The 23,267-nt window shown below is 37.6% G+C and overlaps 1 protein-coding gene across 1 annotated transcript in view; it reads right to left on the bottom strand.

Moving 5' to 3' along the window:
- ELP2 (elongator acetyltransferase complex subunit 2) overlaps positions 1–23,267 on the bottom strand; it is a 31,953-nt gene that overhangs the window by 8,287 nt on the left and 399 nt on the right. The window contains exons 2-15 of the mRNA XM_010947204.3: positions 21,211–21,289; positions 18,607–18,677; positions 15,049–15,193; positions 14,587–14,664; positions 13,182–13,246; positions 12,345–12,411; positions 11,668–11,808; positions 10,466–10,561; positions 9,289–9,389; positions 8,959–9,090; positions 6,230–6,379; positions 2,921–3,109; positions 756–825; positions 111–206 (exon numbers count right to left, since the gene is read on the bottom strand). Coding sequence (XP_010945506.1) covers positions 111–206; positions 756–825; positions 2,921–3,109; positions 6,230–6,379; positions 8,959–9,090; positions 9,289–9,389; positions 10,466–10,561; positions 11,668–11,808; positions 12,345–12,411; positions 13,182–13,246; positions 14,587–14,664; positions 15,049–15,193; positions 18,607–18,677; positions 21,211–21,289 — 1,480 coding nt within the window. The remainder of the gene's footprint in view (positions 1–110; positions 207–755; positions 826–2,920; positions 3,110–6,229; positions 6,380–8,958; positions 9,091–9,288; positions 9,390–10,465; positions 10,562–11,667; positions 11,809–12,344; positions 12,412–13,181; positions 13,247–14,586; positions 14,665–15,048; positions 15,194–18,606; positions 18,678–21,210; positions 21,290–23,267) is intronic.

Genomic DNA, 23,267 nt, shown 5'->3' with positions numbered 1-23,267 from the left:
CAATTTTCATGCAAGCAAACGAATTCTACAGCACTTATAGGTCAGCAGTGACAGATACCGCAATATGTACACAAATGATTCTAGTAAACCATCTTTGTGCCTTTTCTTACCAGTAAGTATAGAGGGTTGAAAGGCCACCTGGTGATACTCGAAACCAGTACTAGTTAACAGCTCCTCTTCATCAGAAGGCTGAGAAGCTATATCTCCTAGTTTAGAAGAAACACATCAACATCATGAATGTAGTCACCATCTTGACGTCTCCTACACATGTCCTAGTATTAATGCCACTAGCTGGAAAGTAGCGGCACTTCGAAGCAGTGCAATTCAAAGTAGTGCAATTCAGAGCTGCAGCCACGTGATTGCAAAGCCAAGGGTACTTCCACTACGCTGGTATTTCCCAAATGTGCTCCTTATCGAACTAGTCAATTCCATGGAGAGTCCTTCCTTTTCTTTTGAGCTCACATTTCCCAAACTTTTAAAACTATAGAACACATTTTTCAGGCTCCCCACATTAGCATCTATGGCTGTAAGTGCTCCATGAAATACACTGTAAAAGCAGCACCTATTTCAGGGCCTGCCTGTGCACACAGAGTAGTTACCAGGAAGTATCTGATAGAGAAGAAAGATGCATGTATTGTGATATTAAAACAAACAAACAAAACCCTGTAATGAACATTAGGCACATGTTATACAAGTCTGTAACTAGGTTTTAAGTACCAGTATGAGTTCAATAATTTTGGAGACGAAAGCCTTACCCTGAAAGACAGCTTTATTTGATAATCCCAAAGCAGGGACAGTAGCTCCTTCTGGAAGATCACCATCTTGCTGGAATAAAAAGCATGATAGATACTTTACATGCCAAAGGTTACTCTTATCTCAGACACTATAAAAAATGCCATGCACATAAATGCTAAGAAGCAGTATAAAGACCATTTTGTGTAGACATCTGCCCGCACTTCCATTTCCTGAACCAAGAGATGCAATGTTGAGCAATCACCTCCAGCAGCCAGGCTCCAGCTGACTCCCAGCCCCCACCCAATCCACAGAGTTGGGCATCCTCCCATCCATGAGCTCATCAAACCCTGTCAGCTCAATGGGTTTCAAGGTTTGACAAAGGAAAGCACTGCTGGCTTCTAGCAAAGAGTGGGCTGAAAATGCAAGGCCTGGAGCTTTATTTCCCAGAGTCTCACAGGCACATCCCTGCTGATGCTCACGCAAACACAGATGTTTCCCAGGAAGGCACAGTCATAGTATTGTCATTAAATGTATTTACAATTCTGAATATCTTAAAACTTTGTAGCAGTGCCCTCTGAAGTGGCAATAATCTGCTTATATGCTACAATTTATATCAATGAATTTATTACATACGAAACTGTATGTTAATCATCAAAATTGGCACATGTCCATAAACTAAGAACATTTCTTATGATTTAAACTTTAATACAGAGGCTGAAACTCAACACAAACATGAGCAATAGGAATTTAAATCATCACCAAAGAATGGTTACCTGAGACATGAGAGACTGCGTGCTTTATTTCAGAAACCAAGAAAAACAAAACACTATGAAAATAATAAGAGGCATTCCTACATATCCCAACATTTAGTATGGGAACTTCTCAGTCTACAGGATTCCTGTATCTCAGGACACAGAACTAAACACGTATCTGGGACTAAGCCTCTTATGGAATCCTAAGACTACCTTTCAATCCCTAGAACTGTGAGATCCTCAAACCAACTACCCTTCCACCCCCATATGGTCAGCTCTGTAACCACAATCAGGACCTCCCTTTCGATCTCATTACTGTCCATTAGCATTAAAAACAGCATAGCAGAATCTTTCATCTTCTTCACATACTCAAGAAAGCCCCTGGCAGGAGGAGCTCCTGAGACACTCCAGGAAACTTAACTGGACATTTCTTCTAAAATGATTCTTTCTTCTCCAGATTTACCCCCACTGGTTCTAGCATCTCTGCCTTCAAAGTCTCTGGGCTCAAAGGTGTATACTGCTCCCATGTAACTCTTCGCCTTAAAGTGCTTCTCATCACCTTGTATAGGACTTTCATTGGTACCCCAGAGTCTAAACTACGCCTGCCTCCCGAAGTTCTCCATCATTTGACTTGCCCCCAGCCTCTCCATTTCCCTCTATATACTCTTCATTCGAACAGCTCTGGCTGCCCACTGCTCTCTCTCTCCTTCCTTCTGCCTATCAAAAGTGTACTTATCCTTTTCAAGCTCAGAAGCAAATCTGGGACCCAATTCTAAGCACAGCAAAGGACTGTACGACGTGCACGCCTGTGACACACAACACGTTTCCTACTTCCTTTCCCTTCCTTCAAAACTGCTTACTTTATAATTTTTAAAACCTATGCATTTTTATAAGTGTTCAAATCTTCTGTAGAAAGGGGGCAGAAACAAAAATCAATAAAAACTTACCCATTCAAAACTCAAATGAAGCCCCACTTTCTCGTTATTCCAGCAGAGTGACCACTTCCTTCTATGAAATGTACTTTAACCACCACAAGATTTAGCAATTAACTGGTGTCATCTTAACAGTTGCAGGTACACTAGTTCCATTGCCCCCACCCCAATCTACATCTAGATGGAAATCTCTGAAAACATGACCCACCTGTTATGTTTTGTTTTATTGTAGGTACTTGTTAGCACAGTGATGATACACAGTATTTGTGCCTTAATTTAACATTTTAATTCTTTATAGTGTCTTGGGCTTATTTGTTACAAAATTTCTAATTTTAGTATTTAAATTACTGCCTACCACAGCACACACACAAGTTTGTCAGGCCAATAACATGATTTGATTTCCTTTCTACCCATATACTCCATTTACAGCCTTAAGTAAAATTTTTTAAAATTTTAAATGAAGTGGCTAGATTTAGTTAAAGCATTTAGAGGAATACTCACATTACAAAGCACATGATTCAGTGACTGGCCCGTAATGGCACAAAAATTTTCCACAAAATTTCGAGGTGCAGAAAATACTCGAAGAACTTTTTCATCGGCTCCAGATACAAACTGAAACCTGTTGATCATTGCCAAACATTTCAGGTCATATCCATGTATCTGGGGCCTTGCAATTTCATGCCAAGTCACCTGGGTATCAAAATAGGATAAACAAAAATGATCATACATTTCAAAAACTGAAGTCTTTTCAACAAGCAAAATTTCAGATATAAAATCTTTCCATATGCCATAGAAATGTGACCATAAGGCAGATTCATCCATATTGTTGTGTTTATCAACAGTTCAATCTTTTTCACTCACAGCCACTGTGCCCCAACATCAAATTGAAATCTGGAGACAAAGTTTTGGAAGCAGAAAAGAACAGCTTTATTTCTTTGCCAGGCAAAGGGGGTCACAGCAAGCTAATGCTTCAAGACTGCAACCCTGATTTGAGGAGGGGTAACAGGGAGTTTTTCAGGAAGAGTCCAAGAACAGAGCTTCTGATAAACACCTGTGAACATGCAGGGGCTGCACTTTCCTCCCTGACACAGCTCTGCGTTGGCGTCAAGAAAACCTGTTGTCAGAGCCTCCTGTTTCTGTGGCTATCAGACCATGACCTCCTCCTCCAACGGACCTTGGTCTGGTGTTTGTCTTCTGCACCAGGAGTTAATGAGTCACATCTCCGGACATTTCTATGCCTGGAACAATGGATGCTTAAGGGGGAGGGTGAGTGTTCTAAGGAAGAGGGCAACATGTGCAACTTAGTCAGGCTAGAACGTGCTTTACCATGAGGGAGCCATTTCTGGTCACTCTTATCTGGGTACTTCAGAGAGGAGCTACAGCAGAGAATATGGGGGAGGGCCTGTCCCGGGAAGGCCTGATAGGGCCCTGGTCCATTACAACAACTTGTTGATCCATTCATCTACTCATAGACATTTGGGTTGTTTCCAGTTTTGGTCTTTTACTGAAAAAAGTCATGAACTTTCGTTGTGTACAAGTCTTTGCATAAGTATATACTCCTATTTCTCTTGGGGAAATACTACCCATAGGTAGGAAAACTGGGTGATTTAGTAGATGTCTATTTAAAATGTCAATATACTGCCAAATTACTTCCCAAAGTGGCTGTACTTTTTACAATCCCACCTGCAGTGTTGTATGAGAGATCCAGCTGCCCATCACCTCATCAACACCTGTATGGTCAATCTTTCAACTTCAACCATCCTCATAGTGTGCAATGGTATCTCATTGTAGCTTTAATTTGCATTTCCCTAATGACTAATGGTGTTGAGAATCTTTTCTTGTTCTCATTATCTATCTCCATCCATATATCTATCTCCTTTGGAGAAGTATCTTTTGACCTTTCTTTTTACTGGGTTGTTTATTTTCTTATTATTGAATTGTGAAAATTGTTTATATACTCTAGATAAAAACCCTTTATCAGACATGTGCTTTGTAAATGCTTTCTCCTAGTTTGGGACTTGTCTTTTCATTTTCCTGAACAACGTCTTTCAAAGAGCAGAAAATTCACATTTTGGTCAAGTCTGATATATTGATTTTTTTTAATGGATCATGAATAAACAATAACTGAGTCACACTGGTAACAAATCACCAAGAGCCACAGAAAACCACTCCAAATCATTTGCCTCATTTTTTACTTGACTACAGTGTCGTCCCCAATGTTCTGGGCTCTATTAATTTTAATCTACCACGTGCTGCTGAAGCAGAAATGTCAGTTGCAAATTTCATTAGCTCTCATGGACTGACCCATAATCAGTTCCATGAATTTCTGTCAGAAACTGAAGTTGAGAATACTTTCTCTGTGGCACAATATAGTTCAATGTCTTACCAGTGGTAAAGTTTTACTGTGGTTTTTTAAAGCTCAGGGCCACGATTGAAAAGTTTCTTGAACAAAAACTGGCCTCAACCACTATTATGTAATGCTATATAATGTTAGACATTAGCTTTCACTGCAGATTTGATCGTGTTTCTTAATGAATTAAACCTAAAATTACAAGGTGTAAGAAAATTTTTTATGTGGAACTGAAGTAAACACATTTTGACAACTAAAATCTGAACTGCTCGAATTGTAAAGAATACAGGTATGCTTAAGCTTTTTTAAAAACTGAAACATAGTTGACATAATACATAGTATTATGCTAGTTTCAGGTGTACAACATAGTGATTTGACATTTAATATATTATGAAATGGTTACCAAGGTAAGTCTAGGAACCACCTGTCCCCATATAAAGTTATTACATTACTGACCATATTTCTTATGCTGTGTATCACACCCCGTGACTTACTTATAACTGCAAGCTTGTACCTCTTAATCCTTCACTTATTTCACCCAGCATCACACCTCTGGCAAACACCTGTTTGTTCTCTGTATCTGTAAGTCTGTTTTCATTTTGTTTTCTTTTTAGAGTCCAGATTTTAGAGAAGTCATATGGTCTTTGTCTTTTTCCGCCTGACTTATTTCACTTAGCACAACATCCTCTAGATCCATCCACAGTTATAAACAATATGACTCATTGTTTTAATGGCTGAGTAATACTCCATTGTGTATATACCACATCTTCTTTATCTATTCATCAATGGATACTTAGTTGCTTCCATATTTTGGCTATTATAAATATTGCTTCAATAAACACAGGGGTGAATATATCTTTTTGAAATGGTTTTTTGTTTGTTTGTTTTCTACAAGTACCCAGAAGTGAAATACTAGATTGTGGGGTAGTCCTATTTTTAATTTTTTGAGGAAACTTCATACCGTTTTCCATACTGGCTGCATCAATTTACAACCCTACCAACAGTGCACAAGGGCTCCTCTTCTCCACATCCTTGCCAACACTTGTTACTTGTTATCTATTTGATGCTAGGCATTCTGACAGGTATGAGGGAGTATCTCACTGTGGTTTTGACTTGCATTTCCCTGATGATCAGCTCAACAAAGATGCTGAGCATCTTTTCATGGGTCTGTTGGCCACCTGTATGTCTTCTTTGGAATGCTGAAGTTTTAAGAAAATACCAAACTGCTTTCCAGAGTGGCTATCCCACTTTGCATTCCCATCAGTAATGTATGAAAGTTCCAGTCAGCCTGCATCCTTACCACCCTCAGTAGTTTACACCTCAGCCATTGTAGTGGGTGTGTACTGGCAACTCATCAAGGCTTTAATCTGCATTTCCCTAATGGCTAACGATGCTGCCTCGCTTTCCACGTGCTCATGGATGTTTTTTAAAGTGGACAATCAAGTAGGAAGACATTTCACCTGTGACTGGTCTTTCCTCTTCCACGGAGCAAAAAGTCGAGTTGTCTGGTCAGTGCCAACAGTGATGATAAATTCTCCTTCTGGGTCCCACTTTAGGTCTTGGACACCATCAAAATGTCCTGAAATAACAATCTCTGGAGTCCACTCTTTCTGCAATGAAAGTGCTCATGACACATCAAAATAATCTAAGACCACTACTAAGAAGAAAGTCTAATAACGCTTTCAGCCCTCAGGTCTGATACAGGAAAAGACCGTAGCCCCTGAGCAAAGCGAGAAGCTAAGTAAACAAGATGGGATCTTAAAGTAGAGGATCTGTTTTCCAGTCAAGCATATTAGAACTTAAACATTCAAATATGCTGTGTCCTTTTAAAGCAGTAACCTTGGTAAAGTCCCCTCCTTTCATCACTTATGGATGCCTCCTAGAACCCAGATACTACTTAACCTCTCTGTGCCTCAATGAACTCTTCTGTAAAAGAGTTACCTAGCTCATTCGGTCATTATGAGAATTACATGAAGTTTTATTTGTACAATGCTGGCGCATACTAGTTACTACGTGAGTATTTGCTTGTTAAACTAAATAACAGAGTATTGTGTAACATGAGTCTGTAGATTCTGAGTGTGTGCCTAACACACTTTCTTTGTTAAGTAAAAAAAAGCTGCAGGGGTAGAGGACAGAGGTTAAATCAATGCTAGGTAGTCCACCTCCTGAGGGAGCCTGCACCAGCAACCATGGAAATAATGACAATGAAATATAGAAAATGTCATGTGCCTGGTCCACAAAACATCTTTTTGAACAACTCAAGTGGTGGTAAAACTTGATCTTTAGAGGAAAGTTAAATTTGTATAAATAGCTAAAAGGTCATTCAAAGCCAAGTCTGATGAATATGGTCAGTGATTAAGTTATATTATTTTCTAGTCAAAACCATGAATAGGCTAGAACAAAGAAATCTTGTTCATTTCCTCTGTGACGTAACAACTGATTCTAAAGTTAGCACTTAATGAGAGTTTCCAAAAAGTTCTGAACAAAGTGCAGCACTTCTGGACTATCAGCACGGTGCTAAAGAGCTTATTTGTCTTCATATGTTACCCCTGATCGTAACAAATTTCCACTCTGGTGTGGGATGCTGACAGTGGACATGGCTGAGCATGCGTAGGGGGCAGAGGTAAATGGGAATTCTCTTTACTTTCTGCTTAATTTTTCTGTGAACGTAAAATGTCTCTAAAATACAAAGTCTATAAAAAAAATCACCCTCTATACTTGGTAAATAGCTATTATTAATTTGAAGTCAAATTATAAGCAAAGGTACAGGGAAATTCTGCCCTCTGGTTTGAGCTCCTCCTTACTCATATAATGCTTTTTTCTATGAAGGTCTCAAAGATGAGCTGAAACACAGCTCAAAGAAGCTCTAAGTTAAGAACAAAATTAGATTTATCCTTAAAACTATCTATTTAAAAGTGTCGTAGCTAATGATTCCCTGGTTCATTTAAAAGTAGAAATAATCTTAAAGGTCAACTCCAAACGGAAGATACAAAGGAAAGAGTAAACCACTCCATGTATTGAGACTTCAAATTCTCCTACGTAAAACAACTATTCCAAAGCCCACAAACTGAAGGTTATGCAAACCCATGAATCTGCTCTTTATGTAAGTTCCACACACTAACTGATGGCACCCCTGAGGCTCTCCATGAATTTTCACTTTATAAAGAAGCTATTAAATGCACATTCAAAATCTGCTGCCTCATATTTTGCTCTATGTTCTTACTTCTTTCATTTATTTATTTAAAATATATAGCATCCAGGATGTGCCAGGCTTTGCTTTTCATACTATACAAATATTAATTCATTTTAGCATCATGAAAACCCTATGCGTAGGAGCTATTTATTACTGTCTACATTTTACAGATAAAGAACCTGAGACAAAGGTTAGGTAATGTCCTCAAAGACAGCTAGGAAGTACAAGATTCAGGCCCAGGTCGTCCAGCTCCCAGGCCGGTGCCCACAGCCACAATTCCTGCTACCTCACCTCCCTAAACCCAAAGCAGCAGACAGGAAGCAAATTAGAGAGTAAGATACGGAGTAGTGCTGAGAGGCAGCTGCATGATTAGAAGAAGATTACCTCTCTTTGAGACTAAAACCTCTAAGAAAGATCTAGAAGAGCCCAATATTGGGAGGACCATTTAGAATTACACATATCAAGAGCCCCTGAGAGCATCACTATAGTCAATCACAAAATAACAAGTACTTCTAATGCCTTTGGTTGGTCATTCATTCAATAATTATCAATGGAGTACCTAGTTGTTCAGCAGGAAAATATCAAATTTCGTGATTTTTTTTAAGAGAACAAAGAGGTTCTACATTTTAGGGAAAACTTGCATCAAAAAATGTATATAGCTTTACGGGAGAGCTTAAAATTTATACAGCTTAAACTTCACTTATGTAGAAAATTTAAAAAAAAAAGAAAGAAAGAAAATAAAGAAAATTTACCTATGTGCAAATTTCAGTATCTCAACAATGCTGAAAAATAAATACTTTTATTCTTAGAAAAGCGTGAGTTTCTTACTTAGCATCACAAAATAACATCTACAGAAAGAAGTGAAGTGATCTGAACTTAAATGCCTCTATGATGTTCCTGCAGAGGGTTATAAGTAATACAACACTTTTACCTAGGTTTTCTTTAGGATTCACCCTATTTGACTAGAAATGCTTTACTTAAAAACACTTTTCTTACTGGGTTAGTGGAATTCTGTTTCCAAAGGTGCAGTGCTCCGTGGAAAGCATGAGCGATGATCATGGAGCCATCCTCACTGAACTGGCAATCGTAAAATCCCAGAGTATTGCCGCCGACTTCTCCTACTCGAACCTATTCAACCACAGACAGAAAACAATTCATAACCATAGAGTCCACATGTCTCACGATAGAAACCACTGATGACAGAGATTATGTTCTCACTTTTTTAACATATACAAAGAGCACGTATTTGCAGCTCTCGGAACACAGATTTGGGATTTACTGTTTCATAAACTCAAATTTCTGTTCCTTATATATTCACATTTTTACCTGTTCTAGCCAAACTCCTGACTCTTCATCTGGAGCCCAGAGAATCATGGTTTTATCCATTGAGGCAGACAATAACCTCATTGGCTGTTGTAAAACACCATCTAAAGAAAAAAAAAAACTAACGTCTTTAGGTGACTGACAAATATCTTGTTTGCAGATGACCAGAAAAACACAACATGGATACTGCAAGAACGTTCACTACTACGCTGCACCAGCAAAACGCTGGAAACACAAAAATCTACTGTTAGACCAGATAAACCAATTGTAATATTTAGACAATGGAATATATACTGTAATAAAAATAAATAAATTAGAGTTACATGAATCCAAAGCATGTTAAGCTAAAAAGGCAAGTTGTAAGAAAGAATGCATACTGATAAAGTTTTAAGAGCTGTTAGACAATATTGTTTATGGCTACACAAATTTGCAGCAAAAGTATAAAAATATGCATGGGAATGATATGAGCTCAACTCAGCCTCAAGGGAAGGATGGAGGGGAAAGGGTTCAGGAAAAAACACACAGGGATCCTCTATCTGTAATATCTAATTTACCTTTTTTTAAACTGCAGCAAATATGGCATAATATGACAAGAGCTGGATGGTGCTTACTTGAGCAGTAATTACTGCTATTCTCTATTCCTGTCCCAGGGAAGGGACGGGACGAGGGCAGAATATGAAGCTGCTGCCGTGCTCAGCCCTACACCCCAGCACCAGCTTGGACACGCACACCATCGTCACTCCACAAACGGAGGTTACGGGCAAAAGAAAGAGAGGGAGAAAGGCCTCTACTTTGCCATAAATGACGTATCTCAGTATTACCACCTCTGTAGTTCCAAGGTTGAGCATTCCAGTGAAGCTGGCTTGAAAGTCAATTTCTCTTAAATTCCGTAAGGACTAGGTAAGAATTTTAAAGAAAAAAAGATGAAAAGGGGTATGGCAGTTTTGGCATCATGGCAGGAGTCATACTGTTCCCTCTTAGAAACACAACTTTCAATGGCCCTGAATGTCTAACGGAACAGGGCTGCAGTATTATACTTTACCAACTTGAAAATGTCTAATATTTGAGATTTCTAATTACACTCAAAAAGTATCCTTCTACTTCATCTGGTCAGCTTTTTAAAATTTTGTTAAGGGAGATTTAACTGAAATGTGGGCGATGAGTATGTTTTTCTTCTTACCTTTGTAAAATGAAGGCTGCCAATGAACTGCATTTACCCAGTTTTCGTGACCAGCCAGCACGGTCTCCAGAGTAACCGCAAATGTTATTTTAATACCTGTAACAAGAACAATGAAGCATTCTCTCCCCAAAGCTCTTCTAAAAAGAACATTTTCATAACCATCTCAGTTGTACAATTACATCCAAAAAAACAGAATCAGAATAGACCATGATTTAGATTCAACAAAACACACGCATTCTAAATTTCATTAACTTTATACATTGTTCAAAACCACAGGTGAAAAACAGTCCTAAAGATACATAAATTTTTCTTGACATTTTCCCTACCGAGCCATAAATAAAAACTAAGGAATTTGTTCTACTTTTAAATTTTCAGGGACAGCTACTCTTACATTGCAATTAAAAAATACAAACAGACATGCCAGTCTGCTTTCTATCCTCACTCTTTAAGTGTAACAGTCTAAAATATTAAATAAAAAAAAAAAACCCTAAGATAAATGCAGAGTTAAAGGAAGTCAAATCAATATTGTGAACTTTCAAACAAAATAATTAATGAAACTATCACAAAAAACTTCATACTTGGAAACAGCTACTCACAATATGCTGGTTATAGTATTTCCTGGTCCTCCCCAAAAATCTGTCACCAAATCTGAGCTCTAATGGGGCTTTATAATCAAGAATAGTAATAACAGAGAAGAATATTCCTCAATGAACAATGTTTACTGAGGACTAACTTTGTCATTTAGATACATATCTGAAAATTTCTCCTTCAAATGCAACATTCCAACAGGATGTACCATGGAGGGGTACTGAATGACATCCACTACTACTCAAACACAAGGATTTAGCTGTCTCTTAAGAATATCCTCCAACAAAGGTATGAACAATTTACATTATTCCTTTAAGTCGTCCTATGCTAAAACTGCAAATTTAGTAATATTTTACAAACTGATTTATTGAAAAAACATTAAACATTATTTTCAGCAATTTAAAAAAATCTCACTTATTTTTAGAAGAAAAATAAGTTTCATATATGAAAAATGGCTCATTCTCACATAAAAATGAAAAAGGAAAAACACATAGTATCAGGGATTCAACACTTTTGAAAAACCTAAGCTTCACAAACATACACGTGTAGTGAAACAGATAAGTAAGCCGGGAAACCTAAGTATTGTTACATCAAATATTTTCATTATTACTCACTTTCATTTTCTATAGTAAAAGTATTTTCTTTCAGTCTTATATTATCATCTTCCTGAGTTTCCAAAGATGTTGATTTTATATTCAGCCTCCATATTCGTATCAGGCAATCTTGTGAACAGCTTGCTAGGAAAAGATCTCTACCTAATTAGAAAACAAATTTTATTATTTTTAAAACATTGTATTCTTAACTTTTAAGTATAAGAGTCTCTCTTTTATAATATACACATATCTAGATTTCCTGAAAAAATAAGATTTTGCTTCCTTATCCTTCATTCATTTGGCCTATATTCATTTTCAGTATACACACAATGCTAATAAGTGATTATAATATATGCTATGCATATACAATCTACTAATTTGTCAAGAACGTTTGCATATGTAATAGTCAGCTAGTGCCCTCTTTTAAACATCAACAAGTTTCATACGCTACCACCCCAAATAATAGGTGATAAAAGGGATAAGTATCCTCTTTTCTAAGTGGGACAATAGAAAAATGATATATACAAAAAGTTTTAAATTAAAACATAGGAGGCTGAAATTGACACAACATTGTAAATGACTATACTCCAATAAAAATATACATATACCAAAAAAAAAAAAAAAAAAAAGAGGCTGCTTCCTTGGAAGTTACACATACTTGTCCCATTATGTGTACTTTAGCAAAATTTCATACTGACCAAAGGCTGCCCATTCGACGCCTCTTATCCAATCCTCATGTCCAGAGAGAACCAGTACTTTCTGAAACTAGTCAGACAACAAAAATCATAGGAGTTGGTATAAGAATTTAACATTTTCACGTATATCAGTGACTTCATTTGGTCTCAGCCAGTTCTACTGCATCTTTTTTCTTTTTTAACTGAGAACACATCTGATTAGACATTAGAGCTCTCATTTGGGGATAAAAAATTTCATAATCATCTAAATCACTTAACTGAGCAATCTTGAGTACATAACATCTGTAGACCTCAAATACTGTTAAATGTTCACAACATGCTGTGGGTACAATACAGAAAAAAGTTGGGTGGTTGAACATTCACAATCACTTTTAACTGTCTGATAAAATGCAAAGAAATAAGTATCTCTATTATTAATTAAATAAGCCTAAAGTTAACCAACCCTCTTTCTGAAACGTCCCTCTAGTTTAACCACCCAAAGAACAGGTAAAGCTCAGAAGGACAAGTAACCACCTCTGGAGAGTATTTCACCGTAGGTATGCTATTGTTCATCTAAAACTTTTAAGAAAAAACACTACTATAGCGTCTCTCTTCTTGCCTTCCCCACCTAATGAACTGTTTCCCCCAACAACTCCGAACCTAGTGGCCAAAGCAGCAGCTATCTGGTGTTCAAACAAAGATTCAAAAACCATTTAGGAGAGGGCTGTCAAAAAAGATCCTCTTGTTGGATTATTTTAGACTAGAACATTCCTAAAATTCTATAATCTGGAAATAGTCTGTATTAAGATATGTAATTAGGCAGAACATAATTCTAGCCTCTTAATAAACATCATTAATTACCTGATCGTTTTGTTGAACAAATAAGTGAATTTTGCAGTCATCATCGCCACAGGCTAATACTGGCACTGGGGGAGGAGAAAAGAGGCTTCACTGTAGGCATTCCATCACATGCTATGACTGTCACCTACGCTGGATTCTAAGCTCCAGGTAAAGAGTCCTGACTTCTACTCCCCACACTACTGAACAACTAAATTCAAAGTGCTCGATAAATGTCTTTAGGAATAAAATTAATATTCTAAAATGTTCCATTAAATGGTTACTGGGCAAAGTATGACTATTAATTAACTGAGAATCCGTTCCTCTATTCTGTGTCATTTACGGTAGAAGGAGCAGTAAAAAGAGAGTCTCAGGAGTGAGCTAGGAGTATTTAACAACAGCAGCCAGAAGATGAAGAGGAAACGTTGTTAGCCCAAGTGAGTAACAAAATTTCCAGGAGAGTTTACTATCATGGCTACTGCACAAAGATTTAAAGGTATGTTTGTTACTCTGAGGACTTTACATTTTGAGAATCTGATAGTAAAACAAAATCTATGAAATAATTAAAGAACAAAATAAAAAAGCATATAATTAACTACATGGTTAAAAAGCTATGAAAGGTGTGACTATAAAATTAGCTTTCTTTTAATCAACTAAGGGAAAAAAGCCAAAAAGCTCCAGTCACTTGGCCTCAATGTAGGTGCAAAAAATTTAAATTTTATGTAATATAACTAGAATGCGTGCAGTTTCTCATCCTGAGGAGCATTTGCACAATGTGGAGGCATCACGTGAGACCATGGAATCACAGCTCCTTCTGCAGGTGGCAAAAGAGCCTGGAGGCTTCCGATCCAGCCTCTCCCCACCAGGTCTGTCCTCCAGGTAACTGAAGAGGCATAAGACTGACTGGCACTGGCCAGCAGCTTTGGAGGATAATCAAAGATGGGTACAGACAGGTTTCATAGCAAAAGGCAAATTGTTTCTGTCTGGGAGATTTGAAGTGGTCTTAGGCAAACTGTCATTACGCAGGATGGGCAAGGGGCTGTTGCCTGGAGATAAATGCTCCCATGGTCCATCCTCAGTACTTTTTCAGCTTATCCCAGAACTTCAACTTTCACACAGCTACATAATTTTCCCAAATTAGATCTATACACATTGACAATATATTTGATAAACAGCAGTATCAATCTTAAGAACACATTAAGTCACTTAAATTTTTAACAGCTACTAAAGTTCCTAATTAGCCCCCCCAACCTTATGTTTTATCTGCACATCATTTGAACACTGAGAAATCACTATGTTATGTATATCTCAACTTATTTCCTGAAAACATTTAGATACAAAATTGAGATCCATTATGTTCTTAGGTTCTGACTGTATGGAGTTATGAAAATATATTGCTCTTTGAATATACACTTAGTAGGATACTCACCATCAGTATTAGGCAAAAAAGAAAAGCAGAGAGCCAGAGTGAATCCATTTCCAAAGTTCAAGGTCTGAAGGCATGTTACTAAGAAATAATAAAACACACCGTGAACAACTAACTCTGAGCTTATTCACGTAGAGCTGCCTCACCCAAGCATCATCAGAGCCCTGGACGTCAGCACTGAGATGAGAGAAGTCAGCCCTGAGCTCCCAGTGACCACATGAATCTAAATGGCCAATTTTTAACAAGAGTACAGAGAACAAAGACTTACAATGAAAAAGCTCTGAAGGAATTTATATCATCAAACAGTTTTGGTAAAGTGCAAAAGAAACAAACATGTAGATTAGAATTCTAACTTTTTAAAAACTGCTTGAAAGACTGAAAAAATCACATGTATGCTCTTCTAAGCTGTCATTCATTTGGTATTTACTATTTCATTCGTTGGGATTATAACGCCTCTAAACCTACCTTCAGAACCCTGTTTACACCAGACTCGAACAGTGGAGTCGGCAGCTGCGGACACTAGCAGTGTGTGCAACGCCCTCCTCTGGTAAGCAGCATGCACTGCATAAACGGGTCCTTCGTGGCCTTGAAGATGGACTGCTTTTAAAAGCTGAATCACACAAAATGACAAAAACATGATAATAGAAAAGGAATGATCACTTTTACCTTCATTTAACCAGCATCAGAGGATTAAAGGTACTGTTAAAATGCCTGACCCGGAAATAAGTTCTCTCAGCTGAGAAGAACGTAAACTTGTGAGAAGCTGGCCTCATAGTATGAACACACACAATGTGCACACCCTGTGACACAGCAATCTCACATCTGAGAATCTACTCGGAGAGCAGCACTAGTGTAGCGCATGATAAAAGACAAATGCAGAAGGATATTCACCACACACTCTTTAGAAAAACTGCCATCAATCTAAAAAGTATGAATAGGAAACTGATTAAAAAACTGTAGACATATATTCTAAGCCAAGAAAAAGGATAATGTAGATAAATGCACGTTTATTATCACGGAAAGACATCCACAACATGGACATTCTTGAAGAATACAGGCCAGCTTTGTGGATTGCTGCTCCTCTCAGGTTAGTCTGTTTCTTCATGAACAGATTCAGGGTATACATTTTGACAACATCCCTACATACATGCATCACATCAGGAGCAACACAATGTCAGTTTGTTCTACTTCTAGTGAAATTAGCCTTGATATCTTAGTAAAAGTAGTGTCTGCCATGGTTTTTTTCACTATGAAGTTAATTTTTTTTTTTTGGTGGTGGTAATACGTGAGATTATACTTTGGGACTGAGTAAATATTCTATTCTCCACTAAACTTTAACCAAGTATCTTTAGAATCCACTCACACTTGCCTGAATCAGAGCTACAAAAATGGAAAGATGGCAGAAACTGGGAAATCCCATCTGTTTATCAAGTCTTCCTGCTTGCCATGCAAGATTATTCCCTGTGACATCATTTTTGCTATTTGGGGTCTATTTTTTGAGATCCAAATGTGTGAGAGTTTACCACTTCCTTTGAGAGGTATCTTCTGTAAATTGCTGCCTGCTGAAATAGAGGTGTCGCTTAAATGTCTCCACAGTTGTTTTCCCAATTACTTAAAGCAGAACTCTGCCACTCAAGAAGGTAATTAACAGCTATGTATAAGGGACTAACTTCCTGTTATCATTAACCTTTGGCGTCTCTGAAAAAAATACTTTTTAGAATTCAAGTATAATAAAATCATTTTCATCTAAAATTATACACACATAACTAGAGAGTTGGAATAATGTTCATTAGAATGTTAGCTTGACACTTTGTATCTTTTTCCTTCTTTCTGTATTCAAACTTTAATGAGTCTGTATCATTACCCCTAAAAAATTAAATCTATGAAAAAAACTCACATCTTTAAGCAAGGTTGTATTTCAACCATCAGAGAATCTCAAAAGCTGAAACGAAACAAATCTCTCCAGTTCACAGGCTTTTTAGAAAACAACGTCCACCATTCAAAGACTCAAATCTCTCATTATACTGGCTTAGAATTATTTCCTTTTATCAGAAGTCAAGATGTAGTGAGCACTGGTGTGCATGGAAGGAAACTAAGCCTCTAAGGTTATAGTGTGTGGCCCCTTCCCCCAAATCCTCTGATGTCTTTCATCCTCCTCTTCTCCTCCTCCCCATTTGGCCTCACATTCTCCTTTCTGGTCCGGCACTAAGTTTGCCGTCTGCCATCAGATACTCAGCCTGCAATCCTCTCTACTGACAGAAGCTTGGGGCAGCAGGGAGGAAAGAGTCTTGAAAGTCTCAACAAGATCACAAATCACTCTCCGGATTCCTCTGCCAAAATAAGTCCAAACAGGAGCTGGTTTGCTCCATTCCCTTTTGGAGCTCTCATTAAGTCTAGGTGACTCAAAAATCCCCACCTCCACGCCTGCCCCCTCTCTCTGGGACAAGCTTTGGTGTCTGCCAGTAACTCGAATGACATGTCTACAACTGAATTCCACATCCTCCCTGCTACTTGCCTATTTTGCATTGGAGCAGCATCCTCCTCCCAGGGCCCTGAGACAGAACCCCACTGTTTTTGATTTCTCACTCCTCTACCCACCAGCTCTCACTCCTCTACCCACCAGCTCCCCACTCCTTTGAAAACAATCTAGTCAATGCCAACATCATTCTTCCTTCAAAAATACATCCCATAGCCCTTCCTTCTTATTTTTTCCTATCCTAATTTGGCACACTCCTGTCAGATTAATCTTCTTTTGATATTCACAGCCCACTGCTTAGAAATCCTCAGTGACTTCTGAATGTCTGCTAATAAAGAACAAACCTTGAAGCTAGTATTCAAATGTCATGATTTTCTCCTACTCTATACTATTCTATGTAAGAAGAGTAAAACTTCTCTAGCATTACTGCTTATAACGCATTACCTAGAAACACTTCCAAAACTGTGTTCCTCAAAGTTGCAAAGGATGCCAAGAGATTTAAAGGGGAAAAAAAAAATCAGACATGAAGTAAGTTTGGAAAATACTAGTTCAGCAAAGATAAGCAGGTTTGTCCATAGTGGGACTTTTCAAAGCCTTCACTATGCTCACATGCACTGTGGTCTCTAAGAGATGTATATGATATGCAATGTTTCCCAAATTTGATTGGCCACAGACTCCTTTTTCACAGAACTGAGAGATGAATAATTCTCTGAACAAGCTCTGGAAAGCCCTGCACTAAAGACATCTTAGGCTTTGATTAAAACTGGATACTCCTAAGCAAGTGGTCTCCTTTCCTACCTGAGCTTTGATTCATGCATTTTTCCTACCCGGAATCTTCCCTCTTTTAATTCCTCCTAAGGAAAATCATCTCACACTATAAGACCCACCTTAAAGGCTGCCTCTTAAATGTCCACCGAACTTGCACAGCCGTGTGCATGTGGTACAGCAAGTGGAAACACCCACCCATGGAGCCACCTTTGTACTTTAGTAATTCTAGTGCATTTTGTCTTCAAATCTATGTACATGATTCATGAACAGGATTCGGCTTCATCCACATCTTTCGCATGGCAGATGCTCAAATACCCAATGCACTAATTTTACATCATTAATCTTTGCTTTCGACTAGAAACAACCATTAGATTGTCCATCCATAGAGGTCCATACACACCCCTGTACTGCATATTATAACATCACTTAGAATTATGTAAGTCTATATCCACATGGCAACTGCTGTCCTATGCACACAACAATGTTAGTTTTTGCTATCAATGAAAACAAACAGCCCACATTAAGAGCAGTTTGAAAATTATTCTAAATGATGGGAAATTCACAGAAATGACTGACAGCATATGAATATGGGAAGCAGGTACCAGAGGGAAGGGTACAGGACCTGCGAAGTATGAAGATGCAGGATCTGAATTACTGATAAACAAGAATGAGGAAACTTCATAAAGGAAGAATATGGTAGAAATTAGGGCAAAAAAAAAAAAAGGGAAATAAAAGTAAATATAAGTCATTTCTTATGATCATAAACATTGTCTACCCACCTGATTATTCTCTGTTTCCCAGTGAATCACTTTATTATCAGATCCTCCAGAAACTAACTCAGTAGAAGGAGCTGAAAAAAAATTATCTCAGTAAACATTTTTATTTTCTTCCCAGCTATTTTGAAAAATTTCAAAGCTATAGAAAAGATAAAACTCATACCGTTACGTAGATTCACCAACTGTTAAGATTTCATCATATCAGCTTAATATCTTGCTCTATGTATACACACCCCCTTTTTTATTTTTGACAAACCATTTAAAAATAAGTTGGAGACATGATTTCCGATTCACAAATATTTTATCATACTTTCCCCAAGAGTTGGAACATTCTCCTGTATTACCATAATACAATTATTGGATGGATTCAAGAATTTAAACATTGATGTAGTGTTGTTATATAATACATAAGCGATATTAAAATTTCCCCAGATTGTCCCAGTAATATGTTTTATAACTTTTTTAAGCTCAGAATCTAAGGACCACATTTGCACATTTGGTTGTCACATCTTTTCCGTCTCCTTTAATCTTGAATAGTTTCCCAGTCCCTTCTTTTTTTTGTGTGACAATGAGAGTCCAGGCCAGTTGTTTTGCAGAATGTTCCTCAATTTGGGTAGGTCTGGTTGTTTCCTCGTAAGATTCAGGCTAAACACTTTTGGCAGAAATAACATATAGGAGACATTACAGTCAGCTGCTCCTACCAAGTACAGCACGTATTTTTGAGATCTGATATATATTTCAGAATAGCTCTTTCAAACATTTACAACTTCCTGTTGATGCCAGAAGAAAAGGATTAAGAACCAAAACAGGGAAAATCATATAACCAATAACTTAGGTTTGGATTTTCCATTTATTTGTTTCTTCTGGCCTAAGGCAAAGCAGCTGGGGGATTGCCTAAAGAACATTAGATTTGTACTCGGAAGTCGCAGATTTATGTCCTAACCCTGCTGCCAGCCAGCTGTGATCTTGGGTTTTAATTTCTTCATATGTCATAGAAATTAAGTCACTTACCTAACCACATAATTGACAATTACTCTTAAGGTGCATGAAGGTAACGTGTTAAGAATCAGACATTTTAAAAATATGAAATGGTATTATTTAAATTTTATATCAGTGATACATGTCCTAGAAAGAATACCTGAATTACCTGACAGGAGAGTCCAATTCTGAGAAAATCAATCATAATGGTTAGAGATTACAGTGATACACAAGCAATTCATTTTATGTAACCTTACTTTTAATGGGAAGATAAAATATACAAGCCCAAATTAATATTTTATAACCAATCCCTATATTGAGATCCATGTAGTCTTTGATGACATTTCATGGCAATTAATATAATTGCAATTGTTTTAATACCTGCACTGACAGCTATTCTTTATACTATTTAATGGTTTTTACTGACCTAATGTCATTCTTGCACTACTAGCTGAAATAAGTAGATTAAAACTTTTTTTTAATGTCACAGATAAAATCATAGTAAATGGTACGAATTTCACAGAATTCAGGAAATTCTGCGTTTGTGCCTGGCCCAGAATGCTCTCCATACATATTTGTGGAATAAAAAAATAAAATTAATGCAGAGTGCATAAGAATACTATAGTAGGTATATTTAAGACATTTGGGAAAATTCCATTGGATTTTAGAAGCCCACCTAAAAGAGATGTTAATTAAAAATTCTAGAGCCACAGAATCTCAGAAACAGAAGAGACCTGGAGACAATCTAGTCTAGCAATTCTCCAATTTTTTAATATCAGAACTCTTTTACAATCTTAAATTTTTTTTAAAAACCCCAGAGACCTTTTGTTTACATAGGCTATATGTACCAAGATTAACCACATTAGAAATTAAAACTGAGAAATTTGAAAAATACTTATTAGTTTACTTAAAAACAATAAACCCCATTACATGTTAACATAAATAACACTTTTATGGGGGGAGGGGAGAACCCTGTATTTTCCAAAACAAAAAATTAGTAAGAAAGGCACTGTTTCTTATTTCTGCAAATCTCTTTAACAGACATACTAGAATTTAGCTGGATTTTCCTATCTGCTTCTGTGTTAAATCTGTTGCAATATCACAAGTCATGTAGTCACCAGAAAATGGCACTATATACTTGTGACAGAATGATTATAAAAACTAGGAATACCTTCTTAGTATTATTCTGAAAATAATTTTGACCTCACAGGTGTCATGAATCTTAGGGTCCCCTGATTCAGCCCAAGCCTTTACTTTTCTAAATGTTACTAAGATGCAAACTGGGGTCAAAACAGATGTAATGTCCCGCCTTAAAAAAAAAAAACAAACAAAAAAACTATAGCTTGTCTGTGGCAAAAACAGACCTACAAGCCAAATCTTCTGAATCCTAGCCTGAACTCCAACACAGCCCCTGCTTACATGCTTTTGATCAAAAACTGTGGGCAATGGTGGCCTCAGTCAGGGCCTGCCTCTACTCTCAGCCTAAGCACTGCTGTGTTTCCATGCTTCAGCTGCTATAAGTAAAAGTATGGGTCAGATATATCATTGGTCATACCATTTTTCTGTTTTCCAGTTGCATAATATCAGGTAAGCTAACCCTAAATTAAGAGAAGTCCAATTAATACTTACAACCATCCTGTTTATAAATCCACTGTACGCAATTGACTCGAGCAGTGTGCCCATTCAGGTTGGTAATAACAACCCTTTTCTTTAGAGAAGAAGACACCAGTTAGTAAACTCAAATTTATCCTACAGAGGAATTAATAAATTAACAAAAATCAGATTTCAGTGATCTTGACGCTGATAAAAAGTTTAGGATTACTTCAAACAGAACTACCTTCCTTAATTCATAAACTTTTAACCATGGCTCAAATCATCCATTCACTTTAATTCATTCCTGCCCTTTTCCCCTCACTCCACATTCACTTACCACTACCCTCTTCTCATCTGGGAAGCCTTCTTGAAATCCCAAACTAGACAAGGACCTGTGCTCCCACAGGTCTCAGGGCCTATTTCTACCATGCTTGCACCAACTTTGAGCATTTTGTTGACAAAAAAAAAAAAAAACCTTCAATAAAGGAAATAGATAAAAATTCATGGCTCACTTAGCGTGCCATGGCTGATCTGGTGTTGAGTTCTTCAGCTTTAAGGGCACAAATTCACCAGGCCACAACTACTAAGATCCTCAGACATTAGATCCCTTTCAGGGTCTCCGGCCATGTTCCTAGCAGACCCTCAGATTATAGCTTTCACCAACATCACTCCACATTTGGGCTTTCCTTATATCCCCAACTGCTGAAGACTCCATGCCTACCGAGCCCTCCTCTTTACAGCCCCTTTCTCTGTTGATAACAAAGAGCTTCACATCTGCTTACATGTGAACTGGAATTCACATACAGAGGTTAATGTGCATAAATCAATATATTTCACATACGGGTTACCTGAGTCTGGGAAACAATTTGAAGTAGTTCATTGTCTCCCTCACTAGAAATACAATTCCTTGATGGGCAGGAGTTATTACCCATTATCTGTGTCATCACCACCCAGTCCAAGGCTAGCCCATAAAGGATCCTCGAGTTTGCTCAATGGATATCTCCAAAATTTTATTTTAGCATTTGACATGTTCTTTTTCCTACACTTAATTAAATGTCCACATGACAAATATTAAACAAAACAAAGTGCATACTTTTTAGGCTCCATACACTTCTTTTTTTGATGTTAAAATCCTCTAAGCTGGCCACCAGGTTATCATTAAAAATAAAAATGTGATAGAAGGCATGGGCACAATTCCACTAAACCTAAACTGCTGCAGAAAGACAGGCTTCTACAGCTGAGTCAGTCCTTGGTTAACGGCCACTATAAAGTTTAGCATTCGTTTTAAGTGTTATCTCTTACCTGTTAAGAGTGCAAGGCAATAACAAGAAACAAAAATTCGGAGGCAAGCAAGCTCAAGATAGGAGAAAGGAATACCACTATTTAATTTATAAGTTTGAATCTGCAAAGGGTATGAAGATGATGGAATTTTTAATCAAATTAATAAAGCAGTACAACAAGAAACACATATAGCTATCTCCTGCACTGTATTTTAATTTCCAGCACTTTACTTTTTATACTGACACTCCTTTTGAAAGGCAACATTAACTGTATTACCCAAAATTAGCCAGTGGTAATGGGGTCATAATGAACTCTGGGACGGATGCAGAAACTAGTCACTTGAGAAGTTTAGCAGGGAAAGGGCCAAGAAAATAATCGATTGGGTACAGCTGGGGGAATGGGTAAGTCCTGCCTCATATTTACTGCTTAGAATCCTCATCCCCTAAGACCTTTGCCCCAACGGCACTTTCTTTAAAATGTCCCTTTCCGGAGTTAAAATACAAGTAATATTTCTTTGAAATTCAAGACAAGTTTATTAAATAGCAATGAGGGAAATAGAGAAATGAGATAGCATCTGTGTGATGGCTTTAACCCATACCTAAACTGCAAATCTTTTAAAACCCAAGCTGATTCTACAATTCCCACAGAAGGCTTCAGAAACGGTTGTCATCATATGAGTTTCCACCTGGAGCTAACAGGCCACTGGGAGGACAAGGCGACCCCAGGCTGACGCAGGGCCTGAAGCCGCGAGAGGACAGTCCCGTGTGCCAGAGCGAGACTCCTCGCACAGACACCCACCCTGAAGCGGACCC

Source organism: Camelus bactrianus, chromosome 24 (genome assembly GCF_048773025.1).
Source record: "Camelus bactrianus isolate YW-2024 breed Bactrian camel chromosome 24, ASM4877302v1, whole genome shotgun sequence".
NCBI classification, from domain to species: domain Eukaryota; kingdom Metazoa; phylum Chordata; class Mammalia; order Artiodactyla; family Camelidae; genus Camelus; species Camelus bactrianus.
This window is presented reverse-complemented; position numbering and strand designations above follow the sequence as displayed.